This window comes from Lutra lutra, chromosome 7 (assembly GCF_902655055.1).
Source record: "Lutra lutra chromosome 7, mLutLut1.2, whole genome shotgun sequence".
Taxonomy (NCBI): domain Eukaryota; kingdom Metazoa; phylum Chordata; class Mammalia; order Carnivora; family Mustelidae; genus Lutra; species Lutra lutra.
This window is the reverse complement of record NC_062284.1, coordinates 46,576,835-46,599,380: the sequence shown is the minus strand read 5'-3', so window position 1 is coordinate 46,599,380 and position 22,546 is coordinate 46,576,835. Positions and strand designations below refer to the sequence as shown.

The following is a 22,546-nucleotide window of genomic DNA, read 5'->3' as shown; positions in this document are numbered from 1 at the left end:
CTGAGGAGCACACGACAAATGTTGGTTGCTACCGTCTTCCCTAGAAATAAAGAGCAAATCGGTCATTCTTAACATGTGATCAGTGCATTACAGTTTGCAAAATGCATTCACATTTACAGTTTTAGTTAACAATCACCATCTACAGCCGAGCTTGACCATCAACAAGTGGGGCATGACCATCACCCTCTCCTTCCAAACCCCGTATTTCTCATCACAGCCTGAGAATTATTTGGAGTGGCCACGGGGCTCATCAGTGATAAAAAGTGCTCCCGCTCCACTCTGGCCAGTCTCTCTGTGTCCCCGGGGGGCAGCGGCTCACTTTTGTTATCAAAATCCAACAGAAGTCAGTGAAGCTCTGGGAGTCAAGGACTAATCGTTTTTCTGGCCCCTTCCCTCCACAGGACGGCACATTTGGGCTGAACTGCAGCAAGCGCTGTGACTGCAGCCACGCGGATGGCTGCGATCCTGTCACGGGCCACTGCTGCTGCCTGGCTGGATGGACAGGTAACCGCCGCTCCCGCCACGCCCCCACCCAGGGCCTGGGAAACCAGGTTCTTGGTGTTCTACTTCTCCTGACTGTTCTTTCTCTTTCTCTTTCACTTCTTCTTCTTGCTCCTTATGCATGCATGTTGCCCTTCTCTTCTTTGGGCCTCAGTGCTCCGTTCCCTACAGTTCAAGCAAACCAATCACTGAACACCTGTTACGTGCAGGCTTTGTTCTAAAGGCCAGGAACATACCGGTAAGAAATCAGACACAGGCTAACACATGGTGACTGCAGGTGCCTAATCTGTGTTCACAGAGGATATGGCAGAGAGGCGGACAGAGACCTTCTGCTTAGCCCAGCCTCACACTCCTGGTCCCTTGTATGTGTCTGTCAGCCTGTCTCCCAAACACATGGCAAATCCATCCCACTGCCACCATCCTGGTCCTCTAAGCACCATCTCTCAGCTGGCCTGGCCTTGGCCTTTTCTTTGGTCTCTGGGCCTCCCCTCTTGCTCAGCTGCATCCATTTTGCATATGGTGGCGAGTGAACTTCTCAAACCCCAGCTCCGTTCACATCAGTTCCTGCTCAGGGCGCTTCTTATAGAAAATCCAAAGTCTGTACAGTGGCCCAGGGTCCCTAGGACCTGGCCCCCCCCCCCCCAACTCCGCCACCTCCCTTTTGCCTCCTCCTGTCACTCACTACATAGCAGCCACTTGGGGTGACCACCTTCCTGACCCCAGGCCTTTGCATGTGCCTCTTCTCTGAATGCGTGCCCTTTTTTTTTCTGTACTTGATGATGCCCTGTCCCCATTACAGCCTGGCCAAGACTACGTAAGAGACCCTCTTCCTAATGCTTGTAATATCCTACACTTTTCTTTTTTTGCTATACTTACATCAACTGTCACTTAACAGTCATTCAAGTATTTATTTAATATCTGCCTCCCCAGCTAGACCAGCAGCTCTCCGGAGGCAGGGCCTTGCTCACCCTGGTGTCCACTGCCTTCCACCCACTGAGAGACAGATGACATGGTGGTTAAGAACACCGAGTTGGAGCCAGACTGCCTGGTTTTGTGACCTTGGGCAAGCCCTTTAGCTTCTCACGGCCTGAATTCTCCATCCATAAACGGCAGATAATTACAGTCCTCGCAATTACAGGGTCATTTTGAAGTTTAAATGAGTTAATACATGGAAGTCCTAACAGGGCATGGCGCTGTGCTCAATAATTGCAGCCCGTGAATACAGGAAGTGATTAATAAATGCCGTGCCATGTGAATGCACACAGTCTCAGAGTGGTGGGCAGAGAGAGAGAGACACAGGCATTCCTGGCAGCGTGGGTCTTCAGATCAGCGTTGGCACCAGGTTGCCGAGCAGCCTCTGTGTCCCACCACTAGAAAGTGGGAGCAGCGGAAGGCCAGGGCCATTGCTTCCTTAGAAGCATCTCTGCCCTGGTTGGTGGCCTGCCCTGTGGTACAGAGTAAGGCCTTGCCTTAGTCACTGGCCCCCCAGACTCCTAGCTGGAGCCAAGTGGAAATCCACTTTAAGTTTTCATGGCCTTAATTTCAAGGGAACCGATAAGATTTTAATGATGGCTGGTGCTTAAAAATTCTGTCTTTGATGGACAACTTTTCAGCAAGGCCTCTGCTGTTCTCATATAAAGCTGATTTTCCCAATATGGTCCTGAAGTCATTTCAAAGGAGGGAATGATGTCCTGGGGTTTGTCATTTAAAAGGATATCAGGGAAGGAAAAGAAGGGAACGCGGGGTGGACCCTGGACTGCTACTCTGTGAACCCTCCCCGCCCGTTCCTGCCCCAAGAAGTCTGTCCCTGTCTTCCCAGCTCCTGGCACAGTGCTCATGCCTGGGCTCAACACCGGTTTTGCTCTGCCCTAAATATGCACAGGCCTTCTCCCCTTGCCACACAAGCCACAGGCGTTGACAGGTGCCCTCATGTCTCATTCACTTTGCCCTGTACATGGCAGGTGTTCAGTAAATGTCTATTGAAGTAAATTGAAAGAAGCTGGGCTGTAACCATATATGGGTTTTTCCCCTTGAAGTGAAGGAACCTCCAAGGTGATCTACTCTAACCTTCTCGACTATAGATGAGGAAAGGGAGTTGTTCAAGATCTCAGGGCATTAGTGCCGATAGGATGGGGACACGGGATTGCATCGTAAGAAGGAGCCATCTATTCATTCAATTAGCATTTATTGACTTAAGCAATCACCAGGTCCTTAGTTGGCAACTACCACGTATCCAGCACTGCGCCAGACTCAGCAGTAAATAGCAAAATTCAATAACAGCGATAGTCTCTAGACATCTATTATGTGCTAGACACCGTGCTGGGCATCAGAGAAGTAAAGATAACCCAGATGGTGTCCTGTCCACCAAATAATGGTGGACCTGCACCAAATAAGGAGGGTCGGAAGTGTCAATAAGCCATGTTCCTTGCCTTCAAATTGCTAGCAGGGGAGATAAGATTTACGTTTGAAACATTCAAATAATGGGCAGGGACAAAGCTGTAAGCCACTGACTATCCAAGAGATGCTTGAATCCCTGGGCAGACATCTGGGATGGCTTCCTGGAGAAGGAAGACCCTTAGCAGCCCCTGAAGGATGGAGGCTGCTGAGTTGCTGACCTTGTGGCATGAACTTGAGGTCATGATACATGGATTCTTAGCCTAGCTTTACAACCATCAATATGGATGTGTAGCGAGTCCTGAAAAATAAAGCAAGGAGATTCCCTAGGGATAAGACCCGGAAGGATCTCTGAGGGGGATTATTATCTCTATTTAACTACTGGGAAAACAGGATTTAGATAAGGCAACTGGTGAAGCTATTTCTTTCTTTTTTTTTTTTTTAAAGATTTTATTTGTTTATTTGACAGAGATCACAAGCAGGCAGAGAGAGAGGAGGAAGCAGGCTCCCTGCTGAGCAGAGAGCCCGATGTGGGGCTTGATCCTAGGACCCTGAGATCATGACCAGAGCCAAAGGCAAAGGCTTTAACCCACTGAGCCACTGAGCCACCCAGGCACTCCTAGTGAAGCTATTTCTTTTCAGAAGCCATGCTTGGAAGACCCTCCCACAGGCCAAGGGGCGGCCCCTTTGGCCACTCCAGTAGAACCCAGGCTCTCCATGCAGGGGAAAACCCTGGACCCTTCTCCCCACGCAAGTCCCAGTGTCCTTAAGTTCCAGGGAGTTCTTAGGACATATGAAAACCTCCAACAGCCACCCCCCTTGCTGCCACCTGCCATCAGCATAAATCTCCTTACAGCCATGGTTCTCAGTTCCCAAGGAAAAGGACCCCTTTGTGATATGAAAAAACTTTTCATACACATGAGAGTAGCTGTACTTTTAAATATCCATTGATGGGGAGAACACTCGATAGCAAGGAGCTGCCACACACATGAGGGTCCCACACATGAGAGTAGCTGTACTTTTAAATATCTGTTGATGGGGAGAACACGCCATAGCAAGGAGCTGCCATGGAGTCAAGGGGGCTTTTGTGTGCATTGGGTTTCATGAATCACGGTGGTGCCTGCAGATGGGTTTAGGAAAGAGCAGCGTGCCCCAGGTGCCTTGGTCAGCCTGTAGCGAGCGCCTGGGGCCCAGATGGGGTCCGAGGTCCCTGTCAGGTGGCAGAGCTCTGCCCTAGTCCAGGGTACCTCCCGGGAAGAGCAAAGTCACCTGGCCTGTGGTCTGATCCTGGCTTTCCTACAGAAGAATTCCTTGGTCACAGCTTCTGTGTTCCCAGAGAAGGGGAGACTTGAAGCTGTATCCAAAGCTTCGAGTAGACTCATGGTTCTGGCTTCCCCAGGCTCCCCTTCGGTCAGTCAGCGGGGTTTGTCCCGGGTTAGCCCCTGGAGCACCCGAAACTGTCCTGCGCGAGACCTCCGTTAAGGGGTGAAGTGTGCCGGCCAGGTTCCCTCCCTCCACAAAGAGGCCTCATCTCTCAGAGAGTGGCACCAAAAAGCCATCCCCGTGCTGCCAAATTGAGATGTTACAGGGAGGGAATGTGGGCGCTCCACTAGATGAGCACTGCAGAGATGAGTAAAAGCCCGTAGCCGCCAAGCCCCCCCCCCCCCGCCCCCTGCTCTCTCTGGCTGCTCAGCCTTCCCTCGCTTTCCCACGGGCTCAGGTGGGCTTGTACAATTCCAGCCTGCCTCCAAATTGGTCCCACTGCTCTCCTGCTGCTGCTGGGCTGGCTGTCTTCGCCGGGCCTGAGTCTTCCTCCCTCTTTCTGTCTCTTTCCCATAATCCCTGTCCCCGTAACAAGGCAGACATGATTTTCAAACTAATTCCGCTTTTCTCTAAGCCTCTGATGTTTGCCTTCCCAAGCCAAGCCAGCTTCCTGGGCCCACACCTTCCATTCGCCTAATGCATGTCAGCCTGAAAGTATTTCTGCCCCAGAGGAAACCCCACCCCAGAGCTGGGCCCTCCAGGCTCAGACCTTTTGAAATTCCTACCTAGCCTTTGGGCTACAGTCACCTCCATACATACTCAGTCTGTCTCAGCTCAGAAAGACCCTGTAGGCCTTCTTCCTCTTTCTTAATAGAATACATCGCAGTGCAGAGAATCAGAGTGCGTCATCCAGGGACAGAAAAATGTCATTTTGCAAAGTGTTGTTTTCTGTCATACACATGTGTGCACGTAGGATCTAAAATCCACGTTGTGTTTAGGGCTGCGGTCAAAGGAACCCAGAAAGATCCCAGCCACTGTCTGCGCCCGCACCCTCGGGCTGGTTGGCTGGGACCCAAAGGACCAGTGGCTCCCGAGCTAACGTGGGTGGGCATGTAGCTCACTCCCGGTGGCTGCAGCCGGCCCCATAACAGTGCTTCCTTGCTCCACAATTGGTTTCTGTCAAGCCTAACCTTGGATAGCAGCTAAGATGTTAAGAAGGAAGGTGGCCCTTCATGACCTGGTTCGTCCTTGACCTGGTCTCATCTCTTGCTATTTTGTACTTGGTGGCTTAGCCACACTATGCTGTTTTCTTTTAAGGGATGGTTCTCTCTCTTGCCTCATGATTTTTGCAGTTTCCTTTACCTGGTAAATTCTTCCATGGCCCTTAGGACTCACTGTGGGCATCACCTCTTCCTGGAAGCCCTCCCTGACCAGGCAAGCTTGGACTGGAGTTTTCCCCTACATTCCCAGATGTGCTGTGCTCTCCTCCACCCCTTCATTCTGCAGGGGGCCCCTTCCCAGCATCCTTCCCTCTGCCTTCACTCCTCTCACCACTGACCCAGGTTTACCTCTGCCTACAGGCATCCGCTGTGACAGCATGTGTCCTCCTGGCCGCTGGGGTCCCAACTGCTCCGTCTCCTGCAGCTGTGAGAACGGTGGCTCCTGCTCCCCAGAAGATGGGAGCTGCGAGTGTGCCCCTGGCTTCCGAGGACCCTTGTGCCAGAGAAGTAAGGCTGAGCCCCCCGCCCTCCAGATGGCTCACCCTCCCCACCCCTTCCCTGTTGGAACAAGTCCTGGCCTAAGAGGGGCTGGGCTCTCAGAGTCAGCCCCCATCAAACCCCTCCCTTCAGGTCCCCTCTCTCCCTGTGCTGGTTTTTCTGTCCCTAAGTTCAGGGCCCAGCCCAGCTCCTTGGGGGAAACTGGACCAGACCACAGCTTTTCTCTACAGAAAGGGTGCAGGGTGGGGACCCCTCTCCCCATACTCTTGAGGAGCCTGCCTTCTCCCCTGTGTGGGACAGGATGGGCAGCCAAACGGACTGGGGCCCCTGAGGCTGCTGACCGCCATCTCCACTTCATCCCCAGTCTGCCCCCCCGGGTTCTTTGGCCATAGCTGCGCCCAGCCGTGTCCCCTCTGCGTGCACAGCAGTGGACCCTGCCACCACATCAGCGGCTTCTGTGAGTGCCTCCCGGGATTCTCCGGAGCCCTCTGCAACCAAGGTAGCGTCTCCAGGGCAAGCGTGGGCCCGGGAGGTGAGGCATCCTGGGAAGGAAGTGGCTGGAAGGAGGGGTTTGGGGACTCTCATCATACTCAGGTGTACCCTTCTGAGACTTGGTCATCACCAGGCGTGAGACAAAGCTATTAGGCAGTTCAAGGAACAGGCTCAGAGAAGTTAAATGACTTCTCCATGGTCTCATAGCTAGGACGTGGAAGAGCTGAGAAATTCCAACTCCAGAGCTGATGAGAAATGAAATTAGCATAGATGAGTTCTGCATAATAAGTGTCCCCAAATGGCTTATGCTGAGTGCCAAGTGGTAAAGGTAGAGGATGACGTGGGAGCTCAGAGGAGACAGTTCTGGCAGGGGCTGGAGATGGCAGCTTCCCAGCTCTCCCCCCACTTCCCACCGCCCCCAACTCAGGCCAACATCACTGATCCCTCACGGCACACTTTCCTGTCTCGGCGGCAGAATCCTTCGCAACGCCAACTCCAGCCAGCCTCCACCGCTCAGCAGGGCTTGAAAAGGGAGCTAACGCTGACTTGCATTGGTGTGCAATGCTGCTCGACTGGCTCCCTGGGGGGGAAAGCCTTGCTTTGTAACATTTGCAAGCAAGTTCCATGATCTAAATGTCTCCACCATGGTGGATTCCGTGGTACCAGGGCCTTAACACGGGTCACAGAACTGCTGCATCTGTAACACCCAGTGTGAGGGCAGAAGCTGGCCACAGCACATAGTGCTGTTCACTGCTGTCCGTAGCTCAGTGAGGCCAAGGCTGTGCGGAACTGGGGGGCGGCTCCGTGCTGTTGCAGGCCTTCAGCGAGGCCTCAGCCTAAGAGGCACAGACGGAAGAAAGGCACTGTGGGTAAAGCAGGCAGCTTGGGTGTGGACATGTGACCATCCAGCAGTAGGGAGCGGCTGAAGGATTCAGGGGACTGGGTAGGGACAGCAGAGGGCGCTGGGAAGGGCATCTTGGGCCCTTGTGACAGCTTAGAACACAGGGTTGCAGAATTTGCCCTCGATCCTGTAAGGAGCAAAAAGATCTTAGACTAAGGTAAACTTAGAGCAGAAAGCAACTTCAAGGTCATCTGCGCAAGAATCTCATCTGGCCTGTGCTCAAATGCTTCCACTGAGCGCTCACTTCCTCCCAGGGGCACAGATTCTTTTGATGGATAATCACCAATGAGCTGGGCTGGCTTCGTAAGTGTATGGGCCGTTAATATGTGTGAGTGGAAAGTTCACGCCACAATGCTTTGAGGTCATGAGAAGTTTGGGCCCCAGGGAAGCATATGTGACAGTTTCATTTGCTTGCAGCCCTCCTAGGACAGTTTAATCATAACCTGACACGTCGAGGTTTACTTATTAAACATCGGAGACCCAGCTGTCAATACAGATAGGCTGGGTCTAAATTCGGATCTGAGCAGCCTGAGGAGTAACACTCAGATCCCGCAATGTCTGATTTATCGCCCGCTGGTGTAATGAGTATTTTCCCCATATAGATCTAATAGAGTTTGCTATTAATGGCAACTGCCCTGGTTAAGTCTCAAACCTTGTAAAAAATTGAACTGACACTTTCTAATGACCGGCTTTCCAGTGAGTTACAAATTACAGACACTGCTTATGCAGAATCATTAAACATAGATTAAATATAACCAGATGTTTTCTTTTCACCAGCCCCCTTTTCCACCGCCCCTCTTTTTGCCTCACTCTTGATTCAGCTAAGAAGTCAACCAATTAATGTATTAGACTGATCGCATTAGCAGCTCTGTAGGTGAATTTGTCAGCCTCATATGGGTGAGAAGGACTTCGAAGATAAGACTGTCTTGTTAGAGAAGCTCAGAGCTGGTGTGGGGGATGTGGGTAGGTGGAGCAGCTCACCCCACTCCCCATCCAAGGCCAGGACTGGGGAACGGGCTCCCCAGATCAAGTACTTCCCAGAGGCGGGGAAGAGGAGGCTGGGCGACCTGCTGGAACCTGGGCTACAGGTGGCAAGGTGCGTGTCGTCTGCCCTGGAAGGAGCTAAGGTTTTTGCCAGGGGAAGCACAGGGCCCACAAGAGCCATCCCCCTCCCCACAGCTGTTAACCAGGGCCTGAGGCCAGGGAGTGCGGGGTACAGACCCCGTTTCAAAGGTGAAGGGTCATGCGGTCTGCTTAAAGGTGCTTAACCATTAAGTGGCAGACCTTCCTCGCTGCCTGACCTTGGGCAAGCTACTTAACCTCTCCGTTTCCTCAGTTTCCTTATCTGTGAAGTAGAGTTAATAATAGGGAATAATAATGAAAATATTGAATATCAACAGTATTACGAGGTTGACTGAACTGATATTTGCGAAGCACTTTGAACAGTGTCCAGCGCATGTAAGTGCCATAGAAGTTTTTGTGGACTGCATATATAAAATTAAGACCCAAACCCAAGGCTTTAGACTGGAGACCCAGGTGGGCCGTGCTGCCTTCGTTAGTTGTCCCGACCACGGATCATGCCCAGGAAAGGCAGAGGTTGACACAGATCCTAGGCTCCAGCTGCTCACGATCTGGTTGGGGAAGGGCTGGCAAGGGGAGGCAGTGTGGCATAAAGAAGAGGGTGCGAGCCCAAGATTTAAGAGAACTGGGTCCTGGTTAAGCGGCTTTGCTTCAAGAATCAGTACCTTCCCATGGTCCTCTACGTGGCTCCGCCGACTGATGGCCTCGGGGGTTCCAGGAATTCCTGCTCCATAACAGGAATGCAATGAAGCCTTCTTTGAGGATGGAGGGCTGGCTACAGCTGGACTCAAGGGGAGAAGGTTGAACTGAGAAGAGCTCAAAGGGGCAAGAGTCCATGATCCCAGGAGAACTCACTGGAAGGTCACTGTCCTATTCTGGCCATTATGGAAGACTTCCTGAGTGTTTGCTATGTGTCAGGCACCGTGCTAGGCACTCGGACACAGCAAAGAACAAGAGAGCCAAGTCCCCTGCCCTCACTAAGCCTGTGGTCTAAAGGGGGACATTTGGAGCTCAGTCTTCCCCAGCAGGACCTGGGGGTTGTGGGGGATCCATTTTACTTCCATACATTCAGCCACCATTCTTGCTTTTTCCGGGCATCATGGAAGACAAAGACACGGACAGAACTCAGGCCTGGCCTGAAATCAGCTCACAAGTCACAGTAACAGAAGACCAGGGAAGAAACTAACAGAGTCTGGAGCTTCAAACAGGGACATAGCTGCCCAGAACAGAGATGATGGGTGAATCAGAATTAAGTTCAGTTTTAAGTGATGTAAAAACCCCCAAATAATTGGCTTGAAACTGACAAACCTTATTTCCCTCAGAAAGAAAGAAAGAAAGAAAGACAGACAGACAAGCAAGCAAGAAGCCATCCAGAAGTAGACCAGAAGTAGGTTAGCTTACAAAGGGGTCAGGGGCCAGCCTCCTTCTGTCCTATTTTTCAGCCAACCACGGCACGTGGCCTCCACCTCTGATGGAAGGTAGCTGCATAAACTCCAGCCCCCTCATCCACAGTTCTTATCCATAATCCACATTATCCTTCAACAAGGATGAGCAATGGACAGACAGAGACACACATTTCCACTTACCAGAGTGTAGTCGCATGGCCTAAGAAATGGAGTCTTTATTGCAGGTGGCCATAAGCCCAGCTAAAACTCCGGATTTTACTTCTAAGGAAGAAGAGACTGGATTATTGAAGGACTGGCAGCCCACTTCAAGGGGATTATGGGGAAGGTAGCATTTAAAATGAGTCTTAGGGGCGCCTGGGTGGCTCAGTCGGTTATGCATCTGATTCTTGATCTCATCTCAGGTCTTGATCTCAAGAGCCTGAGTTCAAGCCCTGCCCTGGGATTGACATCGGGCATGGAGCCTACTTAAAAATAGTAAAAATAAAAATAAAATGAGTCTTATAGGCAGGGCAAGATTTCCATAGTTGGACGGGGGGGTCAGGGAAGCTTTGGAAGGGAACAGCTGGAGGGAAGGCATGGAATGTTATTAGAATGTGGTGTGTGGGCCAGTGGCTTCTGTGTCTGGGAGAGAGAGGCAGTCTCCAGGTGAAGTGGCTTAAGTGTTCATCGTTAGGAAGCAGATTTTATTCTGGGGCAGTGGGAGCCACTGTGGATGTTGGAGCAGGGCACAGAAGAACCATGAAGAGAGCTGTGCTTTAGAGTGCTCAAGCTGTAGGAAGCAGAGGATGAACTGCAGGGAAAGGAGAGGTAGGAGCTCAAGGAACACGCAGACCTAGTTCTACAGAAACTTGCAGCCTGGTTGAGGAAACCAGCCCTTCCTTTAGGGACCTAGGAATGTCCTCCAGGGCAGGGTGAGGACCACAACCCTGCAAGGGACTCAAAGTGAAATACCACACGGTCTCCATGGAAGATAGCACCTTGTGAGCCCAGGAGGGCTGTCCGGAGGCCGAAGGAAGGCTTGTGGAAGGCTTGTGGAACGGGTGGCAGTTGGAGAGACAGGAAATGGGAGGGCAAAGACAGTCATCCAACAGTCTAACTGCAGCCTGACCTGCCCCCAGGCACCCATCCCTCTCCTTCCAGCTACATTGTCCACCCTCGTGCCTGTGGGATCAGTGATGCCAGCAAGAATGTGGTAACAGCAGAAGGCTGCAGGGCAGTGTGGGCAGCACCGGATGGAGGGCAGAGGCAGGATTCCCGGCCTCACCGCTTCCATCTGTGAGGCCCCAGTCAAGCGACTCTACCTGTGTGTGCCTTCAAAGGGGATCGTTAATGGAGTCTCCAGAGGAATGCAGCTGTGGGCCCAAGAGGGGAACTCATTGATGTGCAGTCGTAGAAGGACAATGAGGCTGTAGAGGTGGGCAGTTCCCACCCAGATCTGGGAGCCCCGGGGCCGTCCCGGCTGTGGCCCGGAACTTCTAGGGGCGCAGCAGCTATGGATGGTGGTCTGAGGGGAACAGGTGGGAGGGCAGGTACCAGGCTATCCTGTGCCCACAGTGTGTGCTGGAGGGCACTTTGGGCAGGACTGTGCCCAGCTCTGCTCCTGTGCCAACAATGGGACCTGCAGCCCCATCGATGGCTCCTGCCAGTGCTTCCCTGGATGGATTGGCAAGGACTGCTCACAGGGTAAGCCACTGCCCAAGCAATGCCCCCCACCAGGACTCAGGCCCCAAAACACACCCTCCTCCTTGCCCAGAACCTCTTTGCCCCTGGTGCCTCCACCTCCTAGGACTGAAACCTTCTGTAGACAGGAATGTCCACCTGAGTCCCAGTTGGAGTCCCATAGTTAACATGATGAGTTTTTAGGGTTGATCGTTGGCATTACTGTTAGGATGAAAGGTACTGACATTGTTGGGAATACCATTGTTACCACTGAGAATTAATACTCCATGAGCACTTGAGTAAGGAGTTGCCCTTAGGTTTGGTTGGGGAGGAAGAAGGGGCAGGGACTAGCATACTGGAATTTGGAAATGGGCTGAGACCAGGGCAGTCACCTCAGAGGGGTGAGGGCATCCCCTGAGTGACCCATGTGAATGGGCACATAGCCTGGACAAGCATTGTAGAGGCTGCTCTTAGAAGGTGTACCCAGAGACCACACAGTGTAAAGGTGGACACCTAACCTCCATCCCATCTGATGGGTGAGATGGGGACAGCACCCCTAATGAGGTCCCAGTCAGATGACTGGGTCTGAGGGAAGTTCCATTCTGGTGGAGACACAAGTGTCATCCTCAGGGAGCTCAGCAGCTGAAAGAAGGGAGGCCCTTATCCTGGGGAAGCCCCCATCGTCACGGGAAGTTAACACAGTGTTCACACTGTAAACTGCTATGCTTAGTTTACCACACCCACCCACACGCTCCAGATCACAGCCAGTCCCCCAAGAAGGGAAGTTCAGGAGCCCTCAGAGCTGGGAGAGTGGGCAGAGAATCTGGGCTTCATGGGAATCCCGGGTAAGTGGGCCAAGAGGTGAGTGGAGGAGATCCGGAAACAGCGTGTCAGGAAAGCTGGGGAATACCAGCTGGGTGTGTGGTGGCATCTCAGCTGATGGGCTATCCCCCTTCCTCTCTCCTTTTCTGTCTGCTTCGCTCTGCCTTGCCCTCACCCTGTGCATCCCACCCACCCCCAGCTTGCCCCCCAGGGTTCTGGGGCCCTGCCTGCTTCCACACATGTAGCTGCCACAACGGGGGGAGCTGCAGCGCCGAGGACGGCACCTGCCACTGCACCCCTGGCTGGACTGGACTCTTCTGCACGCAGCGTAAGTCCTGCCTCCAGGCCTCCCAGCTATTCGGAGTCTCATGCTGCGGCCTGCTGGCTGCCTTGGGCATCGTCCAGGCCTGTGGAGGGAGGGACGACGCAGGCCCAAGGGCCAGCAGCTGCCCCCACCCCACCCAAGGAGTGGGAAAGCTGGGTGGATTCATGGGCTTGAAGAGCCCCGACTCCTGGGAAGTCAGGGCTGTAAGGCGCTCCAGCACTCAAGACCTGAGCCCATGGACAGTGGGGCCCAGAGAGGGAGGAACAGCCTGTGGCTACGCAGCAGGTGGACCCCAGCCTGGCCTCCCCATGCTAAGGCACCTTTGTCTAAAGGACCCCTCACAGCCACCCCTACCCCTTCAGCCTGAGCATCTGCCATGCAGAGATGGCTGAGGTGAGGTGCTGGGTCTCACAGGTCCTCGCCCTGTACTCAGAGAAAGAGGCAGCAGATGACAGGTTTGGTCCCAACTATCGCTGCAGTTGTCCCCACCCTGTTTCTCCAGGCTGCCCTGCAGCGTTTTATGGGAAGGACTGTGGGCGCGTGTGCCAGTGTCAGAACGGCGCCAGCTGTGACCACATCAGCGGCAAGTGCACCTGCCGCACGGGCTTCACCGGGCGCCACTGTGAGCAGAGTAAGTTGTCCCTGCCCCTGCCCTTGCCCCTTGGTGTTGGTGCCAGGCATCGGCCTCCTGCCAGGGAAGCCTCCCCCCACCCCTGCCAGTCTACTCATTCAGGGCTGTCCCCTTCCTGTTCCTGGATTTCTGGAGCAGCTTCCAAGAAACAGGGCTGAAGAGGGTCATGCCTACATGGATGTTTGTAGCGTGGCTTCCTCCATCTGGGAGTGGGGGAGGAGTAGAAGGTGCTGAGAGCAGAACGGAGGCCTGAGGGAATAAAGGGAGGCAGATCTTCTTCAGTTCTCTGAAGCCTCAGTGGTGCCCAGCTCAGGGCCCTGCATGTGGAAGATGCTGCATACGTGTGTCAAGTGCGGAGGAAGTGGAAGTGGGTGTCCCCCACACTTAGGGCAGAGGTGCTCCGTCCACCCCCAAGCATCAAACCAGCCCACAGTGGGAGCCACAGGGAAATAGGTTTTACTCCTACAGTTGGAACTGCCTAATCACAGCTGGCCCCGTGTGGCGGGACGGCGGTGGGGGGGAGTGGGTGTGTCTCACCGTCTGTCCATTTCTTCTTCATGCTGTACAGGATGTGCGCCGGGAACCTTTGGCTACGGGTGTCAGCAGCTGTGTGAGTGCATGAACAATGCCACCTGTGACCACGTCACTGGCACCTGTTATTGCAGTTCGGGATTCAAAGGAATCCGGTGTGACCAAGGTATACACAGGTGGAGTGTCCCTAGGCAGGGGGCAGGACCTAGAGAGATTCCAGTGGGAATGATTGGATTTTACAAGGACAGCTTGTAACTTCCCTTTATTCAGTTTTGGAAGGAGAGCAGAAGGGGTACGCTGGCAGGGAGGCAGGTGGAGCAGGAGCCTCTCGGTCATGGCTTCCCCAAGCTCATCCTTGACAAGTTTCCTGTGAGCCAAACGAGGGGAACCACAAGCTGGTCCTGTGGAAAGGCCAATGGACAGTCGAAGATAGGCCCAGTTCGGTTGTGTCATTACCTGCTAGATGTCCTAGGCAGGTCATTTCCTTTTACTGGGCTTTCTTCCCACTTCGCATGGGGAATAGTGAGTAATCCTTGTCTTCGAGCACAACACAAGGCTCTTTTGAGGGCCAAGGAGCTCAAAAGGGCTTAACCCTGGCTCCAGGTCTACAGAGGACACCCCATAGTATGGTTGTGACGACCAAGTTGAGACAACATGAGTAGAGGACTTGGCACAGTCCTGGCACATAAGCGAGCACTCAGTAAATGATTCTGTATACATACAAACCCCTTGTGAAGTGCTGCAAGAAAATAAGGGATTATATTGTTGTTTGTTCTAGAAGATGGGGAGTAAGAAATGGGCTTTCAATTTACCCACATAACAGAAAGGGGGCCAAAGGCATTTCCATTGCATTCTGATGCTATAAAGAATGATAATGCAGGGCGTTATTTCCCTGAGGATGCTGGCTAGCTCCATTTGGCCAGTTGCTGATGATGGCCAAGGAGAGGTCTAGACGGTGCCAGCCAGCAGGATGACCTCCACCATGCGCTTAGCATCAGCATGAAGAGTTAGCCCACACATCCATCATCAAGAGGGGTTTTGTGGACAGTATTCCTGGGCACAAAGGCACACTCTCGTTGCCAGTCTGTCATACGGTGCTCATGGTTCCCTGCGAAAGGTGGGATTTATTGTCCCCATGTTACAAATGAGCGAACAGAGGACTTGGGAGTCACACAGCTGATAAGCAAGGACATGGGCTGAGTCCAATTTTTCCCAACTCCTGAGGAACCTGACTTTACCAGTTACTGGTTATATGATCTTGGGTAAGTTATCTAACCTTGCGATGACTCAGTTTCTTCATCTGTGCAAGGGAAATACTTAAATAGTCCCTATCTCCTATGGCTGCTGGGAAGATCAAATCAGTGAATATCTATAACTCACTTTTTAGAACAAAGTACTCAGTAAACATTCGTTCTTTTATTTGCCATCCGTGATCACATTTGTTCTTTGTCATAAACCTGGAACTCCACCCTCTGGAGGTAGTTGAAGAAACAGGCACAGTGAGGGATAGGATCACACAGAGATTGAAGAACAGGGCCAAAGACCAGAACCCAGGTCCCCTAAATTTAGAGCAGTCTAGGCCCTGGGCCAGGATCTGAAGGGCAAGCAGGCCTGCCCCAGACTCAGGTCCTCCCTCTCCTTCCGCAGCTGCCCTCATGATGGAGGAGCTGAATCCCTACACCAAGATTAGCCCAGCGCTGGGTGCAGAGCGACACTCGGTGGGTGCTGTCACGGGCATCGTCCTCTTGTTGTTCCTCATTGTGGTGCTGCTAGGCCTGTTTGCTTGGCGCCGGCGGCGACAGAAAGAGAAAGGCCGTGACCTGGCTCCCCGTGTCTCCTATACACCTGCCATGAGGATGACCAGCACTGACTACTCGCTCTCAGGTAAGGGCTATGCCCCCAGCATCCCCTCTCCTACCCCAGGAGGAGCCACATGATATCCTGGGTGCCCCGGTTTATTGCTGAACGTGGGTGGTCATGCTTGCAGGATTGCCTGCTGCGGCTCAATGCTCAGACTCTCTTGGAGAGACAGTGCGGGTGGAGAGCAAAAACCTCCTTGGGGAAAGTAGATGGGGTTTTATGAGATTGTCACTTCCTGGGTGCCTAGCTCTGAGCAGCTATGAGTAGGAGTCTCCTTCCGTTTCCCCAGAGCTTCCTTCCCATCCTTCTCACCAGGCTTTGGCCACAGGAACAGTAACTTTCCTAAACTCTCAAGGGTAACCTCTTCTCAGCCCCATGCCTGAGCCACCTCAAGAAACTTGCCCTGGGGCTGTTTCCGAGCCCTGTTCCATCTTTGCTTCCTTGCTGAAGGCCTCAGAGCATCCTCCCTCCCGGTTTCCACAGTTAGAAGGGCCCTCTTAATACAGTAGAAAGTGATGGTGTCTGACTTGGGGCGGGGGGAGTGTTGAAAGTTTGGGCAATGACCCAATATGTCCACAAACGTGGTAGTATCTCCAATGGGCATTCTATCTAGAGTCTGAAATGGGTGGAGGTGGGGTTTTAGGGCCGGATTCCTTCCTTTCTCCTGAACCTGGGACTGTTGCCTTAGAAAGGAGGCTTTTGGCTTTATATTTAGTCAAACGGAAGAGGTCAAAATGCTCTGAAATTGCCCACAGCACTGGGCCACAGGACGCTGGGCCTGTCTGGGTAGGCACAAGGATGATCACTTTGTCCAGCTGGCTCCATGCAGCCTCCAGCATCTTGGACTTAGAAAACCAAGATCACATCAGCCCATTCCTGCTAAGTACTATCCACCATTTGCCAACTCTATGCAAGGTGCTACAGGGTAGACAGGGATAGTTCAGGTGCAGACCCTGCCTTCAAAGAGCTCCTGGCCTGCTTGCCTTCCTGGGTTTCAGCCAAAGCAAATATCCCCTGACGAAATCCCAAGCCCACAGAGAGGATTAGGGGATTTTCTTCTATGACTGTAATGAGTAAGTCTGGCCAGTTTTCCCACATCACTCCACTGGAATTCCCCTTCACTATGGAGGGGTCCTGGAATCCGCGTAAGAGGGTAGGGCCAGCTGGTGCTGAGAGGACAGGGATTCTCTTTATGGCCTCATTGCTGGGATAGATCTCTGGAGGGAGGCAGGGGAAGCCAGCACAGCCCTATGAAGCAGCTCAGGGACATAGGAGGCTGTCAAAGCCAACACTCCTCTCCATGCTCTAGCTGCTGGGTGCCACCCTCCACACTGGCAAGCCTGACATGCCCTGCAGGGAGGGACACTGTGAAGAAAGAGGCAAATTAGCTCTACAGACTTCTGTGGGGGTAGTGGATACCAGAAAGTTTGGGGGATGGGGGACTTAGGGATCTCTCTTTGCAGAGCGCTCCCAAGGCTGCTCAGCTCAAGTGTTATTATTGGAGTGTCTCATGCCAGGGGCAGGGGTATGATGGTGTGGCACCTTGTTCTCTTCCCAGATTTGTCTCAAAGTAGCAGCCATGCCCAGTGCTTTTCCAATTCCAGCTACCATGCACTGGCGTGCGGGGGGCCTGCCACCAGCCAGGCCAGCACTCTGGACAGGAACAGCCCCACCAAGGTACCGGGTCCCCAACTCCCCAGCCCCCTACCCGCTGTCCTCCCAGGGAGCCCTCACCTCTGCCCAAGAAGGAACCACACCCCAGCTGGAGGGTTCATGTAGAACCAACTGCCAATACATTAAACACAGCCCTCTGATCCACAGGACATATCAACACTCTGTGAAGCATTTAACAGGAAGCCAGCAGGTTACATGAACTAACAAGTGCCATCTAACTAGCAGACGCCACATATAACCAACCTACAGCATCCCTCAATAGGAAATACACCCCCGCACCCGTGTAACGAACTGGTACCAGATCATGTGATCAGCACGTAGAGCCTTCTCAGATAACCATGCGGCCATTTTTGCTCTACAACGTATGTAATCAAAACACTACACCACCTCTCACCAATGACTGCAGTGCATTTCCAACACAACGCATGCAAACAGCACCTTAGAGAGTAACCGCTGGTACTCAGGTACCACCAAGATGTCCGTATCTGGCAGACACGTTATTGCTACATACCCGCTACCCTATTTTGCAATCAGAACCAACACAAGAGACAGGAAACCCAAACATCAGCCGTAGCCAATTCATTGACCGCGAACCCTACAGGCCTTCAAGGACACGTGTGTACCAGCCCGGACAGGGTCCACCCTTTGCAGCTCCCAGCATAACCCTGGCTGGTGGCAAGACCTCCTCTTATAATAAATCACAGGCCCTCAGGCAAGGATGTTTCAACACACATGGGTAGGGAGCAAAAACCACCCCACCCCCACCCCGGCCACCAGTGGTGTGCCTGGACCTGTATTGGGGAAATGTAAACAGCCCCAAGGACCAAAAGGTCTGACAGGCTCCTGCTGCACACCTCCTGACACCACCTAAGCATGTGCACGCACACATACACACACACACACACACACACACACACACACCCCTGCACACGCATACATATGATAGCAGAACCATGAGGAGGGCAATTGCAGGGCTCCTGGCCTCCTATACAGGAAAGATGGACAGAAGCAGTTTTCATGTTCCAAGCCTCTGCCCTAGAGCTCTGGGAATCCTTTTACCCTGTGGCCCCACAGAAAATGTCCACCAGTCCACAGGCCTGGTGGCAGTTCAGCTTGAACCCCCTAACATAACACAGGGGCAACCACAGTTAAGCCAGAACGCCAAGGCCACTTTCTGCCACTTGTTCTCAGCCTCAGTTTTCGTATGAAAGGGAAGTGCTGTATACAGTGTGTCCAGAGGCCCCTGTGCAAAGTCTCAGCCCCACAGCTTTGGTCTCTCTTTCTGTGTTACCTCCTCAGCTTGGACTCTCATTCCAGCTTCAGCTTTAGGCTTGTCTGAGGAGCTGGAAGCTGAGGGAAGGGAATCTGGATTTTCCTAGTATGAGGCTTTTGCTTATTCACTAGACCCATATTATCAAAGCTGCAGTAGGTCAGAAACAAATAATGCTAAGGACAAGCCTTTCCCTTGCTCACAAAAGGGAGCCTCTCCCCCACAGGCCAGGTCAGGTAGCAGGGGTGACCACAATGTGGCAGACAGCCTTAGCACCTCCCTTTGTACTGGTGATAGCCTCAAGTTGCATCTGAGACACTGCCACAGCCAGTTCTCCTACAGCTCAGTCCCACCTAGCTGACCTACCTCCCTGTCAGGGCCAGCCAGCTAGGCTCAGGCCTCTTCTTGGCTCTTGGGCGGCCCTGCCCTACTTTGTCCCAAGGGCTGGGAACCCTATAACTTCAGCCAGACAGCTTAGAAGGGGGTAGATTCCACTCCCACTGATCTCAGTCATGCCCTGGTGCACCTAGCTCTTCCTTTCCCTCAATGATCTGAGGTGTAGGTGGGTCGGGATCATCAGAGGGGTGGGTACACAAGGCTGGGCAAAGTGAAGGCTGGGCAGGGGCACCTAGGGAGCAAAGGGATTAACTTGCTCTCCTACTCTCCAAACAGCTCAGTAACAAGTCCCCTGACAGAGACACAACAGGCTGGACCCCCTACAGCTTTGTGAACGTGTTAGGTCAGTAGTGGTTTGAGTCTGATCCCCTGCCATCATGTCCCACCTGTTCTCCTTTTTCCACATTGAAAGTGTCCCTGTCCTAGCTCCAAGAGAGGAGGTTAGTAGATGAATCCTGAGCATGGGTTCCCCCAGGGAGAAGGGGTTTGAGGAAACTCAAGCCCTTGTTTTCAGTTCTCATAAGCAAATGAAGCCCAGGATGCCCTTCATTTCTGGTAGGGGAGAGTGGATATGACCTGCGGACCACAAAGGAGACAGCTAGGGCCTGGATGTGGGGCTTCCAGATGTGGGCAAGAGATTTATCCACCATTTGGGAAAGGGACCCTTGCCTGAGCCAGGCCCTGCCAAGGTACTCCTTTCCAAGGGCTTCCTCCCTCTGCCCCACTGCCCTAGTGGGCACCAATTCCAGAGGAGGGGCGGGGGTAGTGAGGGAGGAAAGGTAGATGGCCTCAACTCTAATAGATCCCCCTGGCCTTGTCCCTCTAGATATTACACATCGGGGCCCTGACTCCTTCCAGCCTGCCCAACCCTGACCCCCTCCATACTCCCCACCCTGCCATACCAGGGCCCTGGGAATAATGGCTCCTCCCTGTCATTCCTCTCACTAGACTCCCATTTCCAGATCAGTGCCCTGGAGGCCAGGTACCCGCCCGAGGACTTCTACATTGAACTTAGACACCTCAGCCGCCCGGCTGAGCCACACTCACCAGGTTAGACCCCCCAGCCCTACCTTCTACCCACTGGGCTCCAGAGGCTTTCCTACGAGCCCAGACCCAGCACCTGCCCTACCCCTTCCTGCCCCTTGACTCACCTGCATGGTCCCAGAACTCTCCCTTTTGGGCCCTCCTCCTTCCCAACATGGTTAGTCTATAAACCCAATCCCATATCTAAAGGAAGCTTGCCTGGATTCATCCCCCATCACCCCTTCTGCTCCTGTCGTGGTCAGGGGGTGTGGACAAACTGACGGGACACAACATAATTGTACTCCCTACAGGCCGCAGAATACAGCCCTAAACCACTGAGAAATGACTTGAGGATGGGGACACCTTTGGGGTTCTCTGGGCTCTGTGGGTGTGGATGACAAGCCCAGTGTCCCCCAGAGAGACCCTAGACCCACCAGTGGCTCAGGTCAAGCTCTCCCAGATCATACGGTAGGGTTGTCAAGCAGGGATCTGGAGAGGCTGGGGTAAGAGGTGCCAACTGTCATCCTCTCTGCTCTGTATTAGGCTCAAGCTAGTGGCTTAGGAAAGATTGAAAAAGCAGACTTGCAAAGTCAGTCCTGCTGTGGGAGGATGTGGAGTTATAGAAATAGGTACCATAGGAACTAAGCATAAGGAATTAACAGAGAATGCAGCCTCCCTAACAAGTGGCCTCTCAGGCAGGACCTTCGTATACTGGACAACCCTCGGGCTCTGGCTGGTTTCTAGAGCTCAAGGAAATGCAGCTCTGCCAACCCTGGGTGCAACAGCACTAAGAAGCATGAAGGTTCTGAATTTATCTGCCCACTGAGCAGCTGTGGGCTGCAAAGACCCTGAGTCTGCACCTAGGAGTCTGTGCTCTTGGCTGTGGGTCCCCTGGGCCGTGTCTAGATCTTTCAATAACCTCACCAAATACAGCCGTTTACCACCCCCCGCCCACACACACACCTTCCTCCCACCCCTGCCACACACGCAAATTACCACCATGCTGTAGGTCTTTTCCCAGGGGCGCATGGTCTGGGCTTAGCCCAGATTTCTCCCCGCTTCCAAGATGTACACTCTACAGTGTAGCCAGAGCCACCACATGCTATCATGTTGTGGCTTACACTAAGGCAGCCTGGTGGCTAATGGAAGAGAATACTTAGGGAGATCTAGTTTCTAGTTCATGTGGTGTCAGACAAGTCACTGCCACTCTTTGGGCCTCAGTTTCCTGGAAAAGTTAACAGCCTCAGGGAGGGTGAAGGAAGCCCTTGTCAAGTATAAAGGGATGGCAACTGATGCCAGGGATACACACTGCTAATCGTATTTCTGAAGGGCACAGGTACCTATAGGCCTTTTAGGAGAATAGCAAACCAGAGGAAAACTTCGACTGGTTCTGCCTTATCAGTCAGTAATGTGGGGAAGGCAGGCAGATAAAAACAGATTCCTACAAACTGAAGTTAGGAACTCAGTGGAGGAGGTAATGGTATGGGGATATATCTAAACAGCATTGGGTTGGCCTTCAGTGTCCAAAACAGGGAGAGCCGAGTGGAGTCATATTGTATTTCAGTAATTACTTGCTGTATACCTTGCCTGATACTGTGTCCTCGGTTAAAAGCTGGAAAAAAAAAAAAAAATGGACTTTGAGCAAGAGTCATTGCAGTTCTCAACCTAAAAATGCCAGATAGCTTCTTTTCTGGTATCACCAGCAGCAAAGTACCTGAGCTTGGTCCCTGAAGTTTAATGTCCTGCCTCTGGCTACGGCTTTAGGACCACCATGCATTGTAGGAGCTGGATAAACTGACAGCCAAAAGGGAGAAAAATCCTTCCGGATTAAGAACACTAGTAATACTTTTCAAAGACAACTCTCAATTATGTACAAATGGTCCACTCCCCAAAATGGGTAACTAAGACAGCGGACCATGGAGGGGAGTGATTATATTCTGGAAAGATGACTAATCAAGAATCTCAGCCACCAGTCCCCCTCCCTCTCTGGTTCCCTTCAGTCAAGCTTCAGATCCAGGAGAGGAGGCAGGACCAGAGCTGAGAGGTAAGAAACAGTCTTCAACGCCATTCTAAGATCCAAAAGAACTGGGATTTGGAATGTCATACACCCCTTCCCTAAGCTAGAACGGTACTTCTGGAGCTTGGAACTTCACCTATAGTGACTGCAGGTGGCATGAGAACTGCCTGTGACCACCTAGTGGAAGACACACCCCTCGGAGTTGAGGTTAAAGAGGAAGCGGGCGGCACATGCCAGGGGGCGCTGTAGCTCACCACTAATGCTTCTGAACCCTGTAAGAATTCCTGCATGGTCCAAATGATTTAGAGTAGATTAAACCCAGAACAATCCTCTAGCACTAAAAAACTAATTTTATAGGTAGGGGAGGGAAAAAAAACAACAACATATGCTATCTAAGTAAACATCACTCACCCCATTTTTCTCTTTATACTATTTTAATGCAGGTACTTGTGGAATGGATAGACGTCAGAACACATACATTATGGACAAAGGCTTCAAAGGTAGAGTATCCAATCCTGACGCCCCATTAGAAAGGGCTTAGCAAGATAAACAGTACAGATGTGAAATGACCAGGAATTCTACC

General features: G+C 52.5%; 1 protein-coding gene across 1 annotated transcript in view; it reads left to right on the top strand.

Moving 5' to 3' along the window:
• The window catches only part of MEGF11 (multiple EGF like domains 11), a 353,918-nt gene that overhangs the window by 313,688 nt on the left and 17,684 nt on the right, over nt 1-22,546 (top strand). Inside the window, exons 13-24 of the mRNA XM_047736785.1 lie at nt 402-504; nt 5,739-5,885; nt 6,241-6,375; nt 11,310-11,438; nt 12,436-12,564; nt 13,064-13,192; nt 13,761-13,889; nt 15,371-15,607; nt 17,142-17,260; nt 19,200-19,266; nt 19,872-19,973; nt 22,407-22,463. Of these exons, the coding sequence (XP_047592741.1) occupies nt 402-504; nt 5,739-5,885; nt 6,241-6,375; nt 11,310-11,438; nt 12,436-12,564; nt 13,064-13,192; nt 13,761-13,889; nt 15,371-15,607; nt 17,142-17,260; nt 19,200-19,266; nt 19,872-19,973; nt 22,407-22,463 (1,483 nt within the window). The remainder of the gene's footprint in view (nt 1-401; nt 505-5,738; nt 5,886-6,240; nt 6,376-11,309; nt 11,439-12,435; nt 12,565-13,063; nt 13,193-13,760; nt 13,890-15,370; nt 15,608-17,141; nt 17,261-19,199; nt 19,267-19,871; nt 19,974-22,406; nt 22,464-22,546) is intronic.